Source organism: Balaenoptera physalus, assembly GCF_965194825.1.
Source record: "Balaenoptera physalus genome assembly, chromosome: 2".
NCBI lineage: Eukaryota > Metazoa > Chordata > Mammalia > Artiodactyla > Balaenopteridae > Balaenoptera > Balaenoptera physalus.
This window is the reverse complement of record NC_138883.1, coordinates 154006294-154019704: the sequence shown is the minus strand read 5'-3', so window position 1 is coordinate 154019704 and position 13411 is coordinate 154006294. Positions and strand designations below refer to the sequence as shown.

The 13411-nt window shown below is 47.5% G+C and overlaps 2 protein-coding genes across 17 annotated transcripts in view; both read left to right on the top strand.

Annotated features, from left to right (window-relative positions):
* Nucleotides 1–13411, top strand: part of LOC309655261 (uncharacterized protein) — a 179326-nt gene that overhangs the window by 2834 nt on the left and 163081 nt on the right. For 13 of the 15 annotated variants that reach the window (XR_014260700.1, XR_014260701.1, XR_014260702.1 and 10 more), the window contains exons 3-5: nt 128–314; nt 562–752; nt 5144–11772. Coding sequence is in view for 1 of the 15 variants with exons in the window: in XM_082450279.1 (XP_082306405.1) it covers nt 206–314; nt 562–752; nt 5144–5164 (321 nt within the window). In the remaining 14 variants the exon portion in view is untranslated. Of the gene's footprint in view, nt 1–127; nt 315–561; nt 753–5143; nt 11773–13411 lie in introns of those variants that run through there. The other 2 variants (XR_014260713.1, XM_082450279.1) reach the window with 2 other exon arrangements.
* On the top strand, nt 11720–12548 carry LOC309655260 (malignant T-cell-amplified sequence 1-like). Of its 2 annotated transcripts, none has more exons than XM_082450278.1 (2): nt 11720–12047; nt 12147–12548. In XM_082450278.1, the coding sequence occupies exons 1-2, from the start codon at nt 11859–11861 to the stop codon at nt 12402–12404; spliced, it is 447 nt and encodes a 148-aa protein (XP_082306404.1). In that variant the 5' UTR covers nt 11720–11858; the 3' UTR covers nt 12405–12548. The 2 variants fall into 2 exon arrangements, with proteins under 2 accessions (XP_082306404.1, XP_082306403.1); XM_082450277.1 differs by having other exon boundaries at nt 12144–12548.

Sequence of the window (13411 nt, the reverse complement as noted above, 5' to 3'; positions counted from 1 at the left end):
GTGGGGGTGGGCTGCGGTGGGGCTGGCCTCTGGATGGGCAGGGGCTGGCACCGGGGCCCACAGGGGCGCCTGTGGAAAGGAAGGAAAGGCCAGGCCTCTGACTCTGCTGCCCGCCCTCTACCTCCAGTACCACCTGCTCCTTCCCGGGCACCTGCCTGGACCAGTTTCCGGAGGATTTTTGTCAACCCTCGGCCTAAAGCAGTTTATGGCTTACGTGCAGCTCAGCATGCTGGGCTCAGACCTGGAGCCCCAGGCCTACCTTCTTCTGACCCAGCCGGGGGACCAGGAGCCCAGGAGGCAGAGCCGAGCCCAGGGTGAGGAGGCCAGGGGTGGGCGCACATGAGCATAGGAGGAGGGGTCCCTATGGGCCACTCAGGCCGGAGCCCCCAGGGGCCACTGTCCGACCAGGAGCAAAGACTGGCCTGGGACCACCCCTCAGCCTGGGAAAACTTCCTCCTGTGGGCTCCTGGGCTCTGACTCCTCTGGAAAGCACCCGGATGTGTGGTCTTTGGAAGGCGCATGGGAGCGCAGTCACGCCGGTGACCTTTTCTCCTCTTGCAGCTCCACTGCCCTCCCGTGGTGAGGCTGACTCCAGTGCCAGCTGCTGTACTATCTCAAGACCTCGATCCAGCTGCATCACTGCAGTGCCAGGGCCAGCTCCAGAGAGGCCCAGCAAAAACAAGGCAAACGTCACTGGTAGAAAGACAACTGAACCTGGGAAAGCATTCCTCAGAACCCAAAGCCAGAGGAAGGTAAGCATCCCTGTGGTACCAAAAACTCTCAAAAGTCAATGTTTTAAAAAAGGTACAGAGAACAAACACATGCAGTTCAAAGGAAAAGTGATGCACATGGCCGTAAGCAGCAGAGATGCTCGCCTCCCTGCTCTGGATGCACACAAATGTCCTCACCGCCGAGGAGCGCTGGGTACCATCACTGGTGGGTGTTTATTTCTGGTGACAGTGTGAGGGAGCAGAGGCCCCTTCAGCTGCCCTGGAGGGACGCTCCTCTCCGGAGAAGAGCTTTCAGGACCCGTCAAAGTCCCACAGGTGTATACCTTTACTAGCGGTAATTTAGCCAAAAGAAATTCTTGCACAATATTTCAAAGATCCATTGATACGACTACTCATCAGGGCCTACACAGACTCTCCATCGCAGGCTGTGCCCTGGTCCTGGCCCCATCCCCGCCCCCGCTCCTCCTGCATCTTAATGCAGCTTCTGAGCTGAGCACCCAGCCCCGCTGTCCAGGACACCGGAGGGCGCGGCCTACCTGCTCCCTCTCCCCCGAGGCATCCATCCAGGGCATGTTCTCAGCTGCAACAGCGGGACCCTTGAGCTCCTATGAGCAGAGGAAGCCTTCACAGAGCACGGGGGTGGGTGGGGGCCTCAGGGAAGCTGCTGGAAGGTCAGAGCATCGGGCTGGGGGCTTTGGAGGCGGAGCACTGCTCAGACTGCATCTCAGGCTCCACGGGAGTGCGGGCTGCCACCCCGAGCCCGAGCATCAGTCACACGCAGCTCTGCCTGGCGGGGAGGAGCCGGAGAGCCTCACCTGCCTCAAAGTGGGTTGCGGGCAGGAGGGCCCACATGGTCTGAGGCTGTCGGATGAAGCCACAGCCACTTGTGTCTTGTCTGCCCAGACTTGGAGCCCCCCAGGCAGACAGCGCCGGTCCTCAAGGGGGGAACTCGCCAGGCTCACCCTGGAGGAAGGGGAGGGAAGACCCTGACCGTATGTGAGCGGGGAGGGCAGAGAGCAGGGATGCGTGATGGCCGCGTGGCTGGGGCAGTGCCACCTGGTGGTCGAGGCACAGGCTCTGAGGCCAGACAGACCCCGTCACCGGGGAAGGTGTTGCTATTCGAGCCACAGTTTTCTCATCTGTGAAGTGGGGCCAGCAGTGGCCTTCTAAGGTGATATGGAGACAGGCTCAGCGCGACTGCACTTGGGGGCCCCCGTATGTGCTCAGTAACAAGGACCCGACAAAGGGCCACCTGGAAAGAGCGCCTGTCCCCGTGGGAGGCACATTCTTGGGGGCTGCAGGTGCACTGTGAACTACTGTAGCTGTCCCTCACACGTGACAAGAGGCGTCAAGGTGCCTTTCCCCTGTGCCCCAAGAACGGGACCCTGGGAAAAAGCAAAGCAGCGATTTGCCCAAGGAATCTCAGCAGTGGTGTCTGGAGCACAGGAGGCCTGGGATGTATCTTGGAAAAGGACACTGAATGATCGTAAGCTCAGCCAGGCGGTGACTGACTCCCGTTGCTGCTTCCTCAGTGTGATTTCATTGCCTGAGCAGAATAACACATCCCCCGGTACCTGGCATGCAGCTGTTGATCTGGGAAATGCCTCTTCCTCCATACCTGCTAGGAAAGACCACCAGAATCAGGGCCGGCCAGCAGAACTCATTCATGTCCTGCCTCAGGCTGTATCAGGTCCCCCGCCCGATGTCACGGTTTTTTCCCTTCGTTCTCTTAGAGTGTTGCATTGATTGGTTTTTGCATGTTAACCCATCCTTAGAAGGTCCTACCTCGCTGTGCTTGTAGCACTCCTGAGTATCTGTATGTGGGCCTCTGGATGGAATCTGTACTTTCTACCGTTCCATTTGTCCGTCCTGCACCACGACCGCACTGCCTTGTTTGTTTACTGTTGCTGAATTAAAAGTCTGGATATCTAGTATTGTATGTCCTCCAACTTTCTTCTTCAAGATTATTCTGACTATTCTTGGCCCTTTGTATTTCTGTATATATTTTGAAATTAGCTCATCAGTTTCCACAAAGAGATTTCTGCTGAGGCATTTTATAGAGATTGTACTGAATCTGTAAGTCAAATTGGGGGAGAACTGACATTTTAACGTTGTACCAAGGGAAAAGACACTGTAACCTAAAAAGGAAAAAGTGACAATCTGGGAAGAAATATTTGCAACTTATATCTCAGGCAAAGGGCCTAACTGCCTCTATTAATAAAGAGACCCTAGAAACTGGTAAGAAAGAGAAGAGCCGCAATATAAAAATGGGCAAAAGACATTATCATACACTCCAAAGAAAACAAATATAGCTCTAAACGCTTGAAATATGCTCAGGTTCCTATGACAAAATTACTAAATCCAGAAGATTGAAGGTATACTCTGAAGCTGCTGTAGAAATAGTACTTTTATTCATTGTTGATGGGAATGCAAGTTGCCTTCCAACAGAGGCAGTGGAGCTCTATCTATACACAATTACAAATGTATTTACCCTTTGACTCAACAATCACAGTTCAGGGAATTTACCCCATGGAAACACCTCTACACTTGGCATATGTACACAGTTATTCATTGCAGCCTTCTTCACATGAGCAAAAGATTGGAAATAACCCAATTTCCTCCATTAGTGACCTGGTTGGTCATGTTTTCTTATGCTTACTGGCCAGTTGTATATCTTCTGTGGAGAAATGTGTATTCAAGTCCTTCCCTCACTTTAAATTGGATTGCTTTTGTTGTTGAATTATAAGAATTTTTTATTTATTCTGGATACATGACCCTTATCATATTTTGTGATTTGCAAATATTTTTCTCCCATTCAGTGGGTTGTCTCCAATCTCTTGAGAATGTCCTTGCATGCAAAAAAGTTTTAAATTTTGATGAAGCTCAATTTATCAGTCTTTTGCTGCTTTTGCCTTTGGTGTCATATATAAGAAACCATTGCCAAATCAATGGTCATGAAGATTTGTCTTTATGTTTTTTTCTGAGAGTACTATTCTTTTATCTCCTAAATTTAGCTTTTTGAGTCACTTTAATTTTTTTGTATGGTGTTAGGTAACACCCCAACTTCACTCTTTTGCATGTGGATATCCAGTTTTCACAGCACCATTTGTTGAAAAGACTGTGTCTCATTTAATGATCCTGGTACACCTCTGGAAAGTCAATTGACTATACGTGTATAGATTTATTTCTTAACTTTTAATTTTATTCCATCGACCTGTTTGTGTTAATCTTTCAAAGCACTGCTGAAAATGTTTACTGGTTCTAACAGATTATTTTTTGCTGTTTGTTTTTATTCCTTAGGATTTTCTATGTAGAAGCTCAACAGAGATACTTTTCCCTTCCTTTCCAATTTTGGTGTCTTATTTATCTTACCTAATTGCTCTGACCTAACTTCCATTACCATGTTGAAGTGATAGGAGCAGGCATTCTTTCTTTCTTCTGATCTCAGGGAGAAAACTTTAGGTCTCTCATCAATGAGTATTATGGTAGGTTTGAGTTTTTCATAAATAATCTTTGTCATGTTGAGAAAGTCATCTTCTATTTTATTGAGCTCTTTTATCATGAAAGGATCTTGTATTTTGTCACATGCTTTCTTTGCATCAATTGAAATGATCATGTAGTTTTATTCCTTCGTTCTACTGATATGGAGTATTATGTTGATAGTTTTAACCATCTTGAACAGTGCTTTCATTCCTTGAATAAACTGCATTTATCATGATGTATATTCCTTTCAATATACTGCTTAATTCTGTTTGCTAGTATTTTGTTAAGGATTTTTGCATTTCTATTCATAATGGATTTTGGCCTGTAGTTTCCTTTCTTGTGAGGTCTTTGTCTTTGGTATCAGGGTAGATTGCAGGCATCATAGATTGTTTCTTCCTCTTGTATATATATATATTTTTTGGTAGTATCTGAGAATGATTGGCATCATATCTTTTATATTTGGGATAGTTCACCAGGGAAGTGATCTGATTCCCTGCTTTTCTTGGTTGAGAACTTTCTGATAACTGACTCAATCTTGTTACTCAGGATCACCCCCTCTTTAGAGTTTCCATTTCTTCTTGAGTCGGTTTTGGTAGTTTGCCAGCTTCTAGTAATTTGTCCATTTCCTCAAGCTTAACCAGTTTCTTAGCCTACAATTGTTCCTAGTGCTCTCTTACAATCCTTTTTCTTTATGCAGAGTCATTAGTAATGTCCCACTGTCATTTCTGTTTTTGTTATTTGAGTCTTCTCTCTTTTTAAAGTCAATCTAGCTAAACATTTGCCAATTTTGTAAATCTTCTCAAGAAGGAACTTGAATTCATTGTTTTTCTCAAGTGTTCATCTGTTCTCTATTCCATTTATCTTGCTCTAATCCTTATTATTTCCTTCCTCCTGCTAATTCTAGGTTTACTTTCCTCTTCTTTTTCTAGGTCACCAAGGTCATCTTCTAACCAGCTTGGCACTGGCAGGCACTGAGCTGCGCTCCTCAGGATCTGGGTGGTCAGACAAGTAAGTACTTGCAGCCTGTAGCAGACTGAGCTACCTGGGCATTTTCTGCCCCACTACCAGCCCAAGCTACTCTCAGATTCCACTTTTACCCTGAAATTCTCTTGCTGTTGAGAATATATATGGTGTCATATACGAGAAATGAGCGGTCTGTAGGCTGACTTACCTCCATAGACCACTCACAGCCTTGGACGCCTTCTGTTCTCTGGGATCCAAAGACCAGCTCAGTTTTGCCAAGGAGCACTGCCATGGGTGTGGAGGCGTGTGTGCCCACCACCATCACTGTCCTCGAGGACTTCCCTCGTGTCTCCCTGGGGGTGGGTCACTGCCACCTGTGCCCACAGGCACCCCAGAGCACCACTCCTGCGTGGCTCTGACCACTGCAAAGCCAGCCGTCCATTCAGCTACAAGGGCCCCATCAAAGAGCCAGGACCAACAGCAACTCCAAGTCCACAGGACCCCAGGACCCCAAGTCCTGTGAACATTACAGACGCAGCCCTCCCTCAGCAGAGAGTTCAGTGAGCACTCTGGCAGCTCCTTGGCTCCGAAGTGAGGGGATCAACATGAGCTTTGTCTTCGAGTCCTCCGATGGCCAAGAAAAGAAGCTGAGCACCCGCCTCTTCTCCCTGACAGCACTTCTGCAGCCCCTCTCAGTGCTCCCCAATCTGTACCCACAAAAGGAACCAGGAAGCCCCCAAAGCTGCAACCTGGCATGTGACGCCCTGCAGAGTCCAGGGCTACTGCTGCCCTTGCCATCCCCCACTGTTCTGGGAGTCGACCTCCTCAAAGTCCCCCCAAATCCACAGCATTAGCTCAGCTTCCAGCAGCATCTGCTTGTCAGTGTGGTTGCCTGTGACTGTCCCACGCAGCCACCAGGCCTGTGTCTCAGGGGTCTGCGGGCACAGCTCCAGCAGGCAGGCGATGCTGCTCCGTGCCCGTCAGCCTGGAGGAGGACAACATGCACACGAGCACCCTGGTCATCTGAACGGGTGGGGCGTGGTCCCCGCGCTCAGACCTCTCTGGGCATAGACCTCTCCTGAACAGGTGCCCTTCAAGCAGCACAGCCAGACCCAGGGGGAGGCATGCCGGCGCTCCGCTGCACCATGAGGACACAGAGGCGGTCTCCTTAGCCCTGGGTGGCTCCTGGGGATCCATGCTCATTAAGCTCGCTCCAGGTCTAAGATGCTGTGGCTCTGGTCGGACCACCTGGATTGTGTCTCCTGCCCATCCCCAACCTGCAGTGGCCCCTGACTCCTTGCTTGGTGCTCAGAGCCCTATGTGTTCGGATCCAGAGGACCTCCCCAGGGTGCACCGTCACCCTCCCTCCCTCCAGCCTCCCTAGAGCCTTCTTCACCCATGGACCCCACCGCCCTTGCCTCCTCACAGCCCCAGCCTGCAGTGCCCCTCCCTATACTCCCCCATCCACAGCGGACTCACCTCCAAGCCTGGGCTCAGGGGCCACCTCTTGGGCTCCTGGGCACAGCATGGCCTTTGGGGTCAGATTGACCTGGGGCCAGTCACAGCCCCGTGACAGGCAATCTTCGTGGTGACTTCTCAGAGTCTCACTTTGGCTGGGCTTGGTCACTTAGAGCTGAGTGACCCTGAGCATCCATGCCATGGCTCATCTATAAACTTGGGTGAGCTCACTGGGTGCCCAGGAGGGGCGCCCTAATAACAGGAATTACCCCCAACACTCACTCGGCCCTCCCTGTGGGGCCACCTCCTCTGGGGGCTCCCTCCAGCCGCTGCTACACCAGCCAGGGCCGCAGCCAGGGCCAGCCTGTACCCGGTGCGTGTCCCGGGGTCCTGCCAGAGAAGGCAGGGATAGGCGGGTGTGGAGGAGGAGGGGCGGGGGCGGCCTGCCCTTCTCCCGCCCAGGCCCGTGTCTACGCTACCTCTAGGCCCCCTGACCCAGCCATGCACGGCGCTGGCCTCGGGGAGGAGTCTCGGGACCAGGACAGCAGGTTGTGTATGGGGGGTATTGTGTGACTTTCATGTTCCTAGGTCTCCAGCCAGCCTGACTGGAGTAGGGTGGCCCTGGGGTCCCAAGGGTCATGGGGTCGCAGAGCAGCGGACGTTGGGGCCGTGTGATAACGGCCGGGCTGGGAGCCGTTGGTGCCCTGAGCTCACGCGCTCAGTGCACCATCGGCTGATGCTGATGTTGGGTCTCGTGCCCGCGCTGCCTGGGGTCTGCATGTGCGCCGGGAGGTGGACTTGGACGCTAGGCCGGCGGCCCCGCGCTGAGTCCGCACGTGGGAGGGAGGCCCCTGCACCCCTGAGCGCAGACTGCTGCACCCACCCGGGGGCCTGGGGGCCAGGAGCCCAGGCCGTGTCCACACCGAGTGGGGCTCCCACAGTTCCGTGTCCATCCCCTCCTGGGACAATCGGGGGAATCTGAGAGCAGGAGAGTCGGGGACGGGCCCAGGGCCCGAGAGGTGGGCCGAGTCCAGAGGAGAAGGGGAGGGTTCAGTACCCCGAGGCCAGGGTTTGCTTTGGGAATGAGAGCCCCTAGGATCCTGAGGGACCCCCTGCACACCTCTCCCACGTGGGGCCCTCTCCTCTGTGCATCCCCACTTGGGCACAGGTGTGGCGCATGCGCGACCTCATGTTTTCTCCCCATCCACTATGCTTGGTATGCAGAGTACATTTTTGTAGTACAGTATATGAGAAACTTAGCAGTGTTACCTGTGGAATGGAGCAATGAGGTAGATGACATAATTTAAAACATTCTGGATGTTGTGAGATTATTTTTATAATACACATAGCTTTTTTAATTTTCAAAAATAGTTTATACATTGAAGCAATGTGAGAAAAGGCACTTTTAATGTTTCTTTCAACAGGCAAAAAATGTAGGGCTAATTTTTTGTTTTAAAAGACGTCATTTTAGAAGTAATTATTTTATTGCTGATTGTCTATAGTTGCAGAGAAAAATTCACAAATTGTAAATTAAGTAGATTACTATTTAGAATGTGCTTCACCTGAGCTTGGGAAATATTTTGTGACTCTGTAGAGATGGGTTTGTTTATTTCGGAAATATAACTGAGGAAAAACAACTGTATGATAAAAAATAGTTACCTTTTAATTGAGAATAGTTACGTATTAGTTACCTATTAGTATTCCTTCTAATACAGAACTTCAATCTTGTTGAACGGTATGAGGACTTCGTTTGGTTCTCCTGCCCTCTAGTGGTCATTTATCAAAATGCAGAGAAGCTTGTATTAGGTGAACCCCCTGAAATTATACAACCCAGGTGTGGGGATCAGGTTGGGAATTTTGGAGATTAGAGGAACCTGAGAAATTTTCTGACTTGATTTCCTCATCTTTGCAACATAAACACCATGTGTCGATTACATATTCCCTTGAGATTACTGATATAAAATTCAATTCTGGCACCTCTTGACTATTTGGCTTAGTAAATTATCCAAAGCTACCGTTATTTTCTGTAATTTTTTTACATATATGGTATAATCATAGATCTTATCGCTATTGCATAAAGGTTGTTTTGCAAGTAAATAAACACTTTAAAATGTACTTACACTGTTTCCTACTATTAGGTAAGTCCATTATATACTGTATTTTTTATTCCTCATAACTACCCCATACACTTTGTGAAGTACACGCTATAATATTCTGATTTCATGAAGAAATAAAGTGATACTGAGGGGGGCTGATAAGACTGAGGAAGTGGTACACCCCGGGCCTGAAAGACTGAATTTTGTGCCATGACTTTCTTCTAAAAATCCATATAATTAATTTTGAATTGGTTTAAAATTATTTAACCAGAATAAGTTGGTCATGTTTTAACATATTAGTATGTTTAAAGCAACATTTGTGTATCACATTCTTTAATATGCTAATGTATGCCAGCCTCAAAGACCTAGGTTCTTCTATAAAGTTTAAGAACCAGGCCCCATGATTTTAGAGAAGGTGAGTTTTTAGAAAGTCTAAAAAGAGGTTTTCCATTTTAACTGAAGAATTTAGAAGCAAAAACTAGAGCTTCGTGTCCCTTTTCATGGTAGATAGCAAAGAGATGCTTGTGGGCTAAGAAGGTGCACCCTGGGGAAGAGTTACATGGTACGGAATTAAGAGTATGATTTCAGATAAGAAGGATAATTAACTTCAAAAAGATTTTTCATTGCTATGGAACTCCAGACTAAAAGTTTTTAAGTCCTTTGCTTAAAATAGCTTCACTACAAAGTCCTTTGGGCATGCCTCTGATAGCCAGGTCTAGGTCAGATCATTTCTGATTAAGCCATTTGGCATCTAGACACGTCACCCTGGTCATTGTAGCCAGTAATGACTTTCCCTCCCCTGAATTTCTACATCTCGTTTATGCTGCTCATACATATGACTTCACAGATCGGAACAATGGGACAATCCTTAAGAACAAAAGAAAGACAACCATCCTATAAGAAGAGTTAAGCCCATAAAATCCACATATAATGAATTAGGTTAGCGGCTTATAAAATAACCAGAGATGCATCTGGATGTGTGTGACATCACAGGATCAAAGTGACTGGAGTGAAGTTTTAGGGAAGCAGAACAGACTAAGCTATAAATAGGAAAGCGCAAATGTGGGGCCAGTTGTACTGTGTCCTGTGTGAAGAGTGTTTAAAATATTTATGTAACTGTTTTGATGTTAATTTAATAATAATAGCTATGTCAAATATTTAAAACCCATTTGTTATAAGTATTAATTCAAGCAATTCTCACCCCCACCCCCAGGAGATGGGTATTCTTGTTAACCACACATTCATGATGAATAAACTGAGGCACAGATGAAGTTAAGTAACTTCCAGGATTTCAATCTAGTAACTGATGGAGCAGGAGTCATTTCTGGGCTCTAGGGTCAGCACACATAAATACCCCATTATACTGCCTCATTTAAGATGGTCTACCCCTGTGATGGTTCATTTATGTGTCAACTTGACTGGTCCACGGGTTGCACAGATATTTGATCAAATATTATTCTGGGTGTTTCTGGATGAGATTAACATTTTAATTGTAGAGTAAAGCAGATTGTCCTCCCTAATGTGGACAGGGCTTATCCAATCAGTTTGGAAGCCTGAATAAAACAAAAAGGTTGACTCTCCCCTGAAAAGGCCATCCTCCTGCCGGATGGCCTTTGAGCTGGGACAGTGGTCTTCATCTACCTTCAGACTTGGACTCAGACTGGAATTTATACCATCTTGGTCCTCAGGCCTTTAGATTCAAACTGAATTACACCATCGGCTCTCCTGAGTGTCTGGCTTGTTGACTGTTGATTTTGGAACACCTCAGCCTCCATAATCGTGTGAGCCAATTCCTTATAATAATGATTATATATGTATATGTATAAAACACACATATATAAAACCCTCATGTGCTATAAGCTCCCCAAAATGAGGAAATGTATGTTATTTTTCCACTATACATTCAGCACCTGTTACAGTTCTGCTGCAGTGCAGGCTTCCCAAATTAAGCATGTGTTATTGGAGAGAAGTGCCCACAGAGCAAGGATTTGCTCTTATTCTCTTCACAAAGCACTGTCTGGGAAACAAAGGGACCAAAACTTGGGGGAGAGGAAGCATTCTTTCATTTATTCATCAGTCACTTACTGTGTATGTAGTATGAAACAGATCTATCTTGTGCTGGGTGAAAAAATACAGAGATAAAATATACAATTACTGCCCTCACGGGCCTCACACTTCTTTGGATGACAAGTAAAACCTAAGCGGATAAAATCCTAATTAACAGGGTGACTTCCACATTAATCTGAAATGGGTATGGACCTAATAACGCAGCTTCAAAATGTATAAATCCAAAGCTGACAGAACTGAAAAGGGAAAGAGCTCCACAACCATGGAGATTTCAATATGCTGCTCAGTAACGGACAGAATGAGCACACAGAAAATCAGTAAGAATAGAGAAGCCCTGCACCCAAACAAAGCAGAAGGCCCATTATTTTCAGAAGCACCGTTACATTCACCAAAAGAGACCGTATGCCGGCCCATAAAACGAGTTTGGGTGTGTTTAAAAGGACTGAAATCGTACAACATCCGCATTCCTCCTGGCCGCAAAGCCTCTTCTCCGGGTGCAAGTGGAGAGAACTGGGAAGGTGACAGGCAGCGACTGTTTGCAAGTATTCGGAGCTGCGCTAAACCAGCGAGAGATTGTGAGAGCATGAGAGATTGTGGAGGAGGAATAACGCACAGGACTCGACTCCTTGCCCTGACGGTGCGGAACAGGAGGTCTTATCGTTCAGGATTCGTCCCCCGGTTTCTGGCGTGGGTAATTGGACGGATGGTGATCCATTTCCCAATTAAAAAAAATAGAAGACAGGCCCCCTCCATTCTTCTCTTCCTGCAACAAAAATGATTGCTCCACCACCCTTCCTTCTCAAGTCCCGCCCTCTTACATGCCCGCCCCGGAGAGTAATCGGAAGACCAAACACTGCCGCAAAGAGCGACGCCGCATTCCAAGGAGCGGAAGTAGATTTCCCGGAAAGCCGTAAAGCGCGCCCCTCTTCCGGTTAACAACAGCCGTACCGACCGTCCTCGCCGGCCGTCCTCCGGTAAGCGCCTCCGCCGGGCTCTCTGTAATTCAATTTTCTCTTCCATTCCGGGCACTTCCTTGTCGTCGCCCTCTTCACCTTGGATCATGTTCAAGAAATTTGATGAAAAAGAAAATGTGTCCAACTGCATCCAGTTGAAAACTTCTGTTATTAAGGGTATTAAGAACCAGTTGATAGAGCAATTTCCTGGTATCGATCCGTGGCTGAATCAAATCATGCCTAAGAAGGATCCGGTCAAAATAGTGCGATGCCACGAACACATAGAAATCCTCACGGTAAACGGGGAGTTACTATTTTTTAGACAAAGAGAAGGGCCTTTTTATCCAACGCTAAGGCTGCTTCACAAATACCCTTTCATCCTGCCCCGCCAGCAGGTTGATAAAGGAGCCATCAAGTTTGTGCTCAGTGGAGCCAATATCATGTGTCCGGGCCTGACGTCTCCCGGAGCTAAGCTCTACCCCGCCGCTGTGGACACGGTGGTCGCAATCATGGCAGAAGGGAAACAGCACGCCCTGTGTGTGGGAGTCATGAAGATGTCTGCAGAGGAAATCGAGAAAGTCAACAAAGGAATCGGGATCGAAAATATCCATTATTTAAATGACGGGCTGTGGCACATGAAGACGTATAAATGAGCCTCAGAAGAAATGCGCCTGGGCTAAACATGGACCTCGTGCAGTATCTGCTTGTGTGTGACGGCATGAAGACGGCACCTCTGTGGTTAGCAATTCAGCGGATGCTAAAAACCGGAAATAGACGAAGTAAAGCTTTGGAACGAATCCATATGTCTGTGCATGTGTCATTGTGTGTGTGTCTGTGTGAGTGTGTATGCCTGTGGATATGTGAGAGTGTGTGTGTGTGTTTGTGTGTGTTTACAGGGGAGTGATTAGATTTGCTGTCTTGTCTGTTTAAGCAGATATCAGTTCAAACAGGTAAATTATCTTTTAGAAAAATAGATTTCAAAGTCAAGAGTGTGCAGTTGCTAGATGGACCCAAGTTGGGAGAAGAAAATGACTGGAGAGAGACCCTAAACAACTCTATTCATATGACCGTTTAAGGGATGAGTACTAGAAACAGAAAATCCGGTAAAAAGTACACAGCGGTCATTATTGGTTGTCCACCCAACAAAGTAGCCCCCTCCCTCCTTGGAGGCATAGCTCTGTCCATCCCTTTTCTACACGAGTCTGGAAAATGCTGATTAGTCAAGGCCTATCACGGTGGTCTATTTCCCTATGAGATGGATTCATTTGTAGGTGGACGTGGGGCCTAAGGCCAAGGAGGATCTTCTGTTTAGGAACCCATGGGAAAATGAGGGTCCTTCCTCCCATGGTTTTGAGTCATTTATAGGTGGGACCACTAAAAGAAAGATGCATGGGGAGAAACTCTCCCTACTTTGGATGGACATTGGTATATGATTTTGCTCTTGCCAAACACACACACACACACCCTTGATTAACATAAAGTCTGAACATGGTAAAGCTGAAAATAGAAAAGAGTGCCCTTGGTGATCTATGAACCAATGATTAATCAACTATGCAGATTCCATATATTGGGACCTCTTAAGGGGTGTGACTAAGTTCTGTGAAATAATAAACTTTTCTTATAGATTACTTCATTTGTACTTGAGTTTTCTGAAATTTAA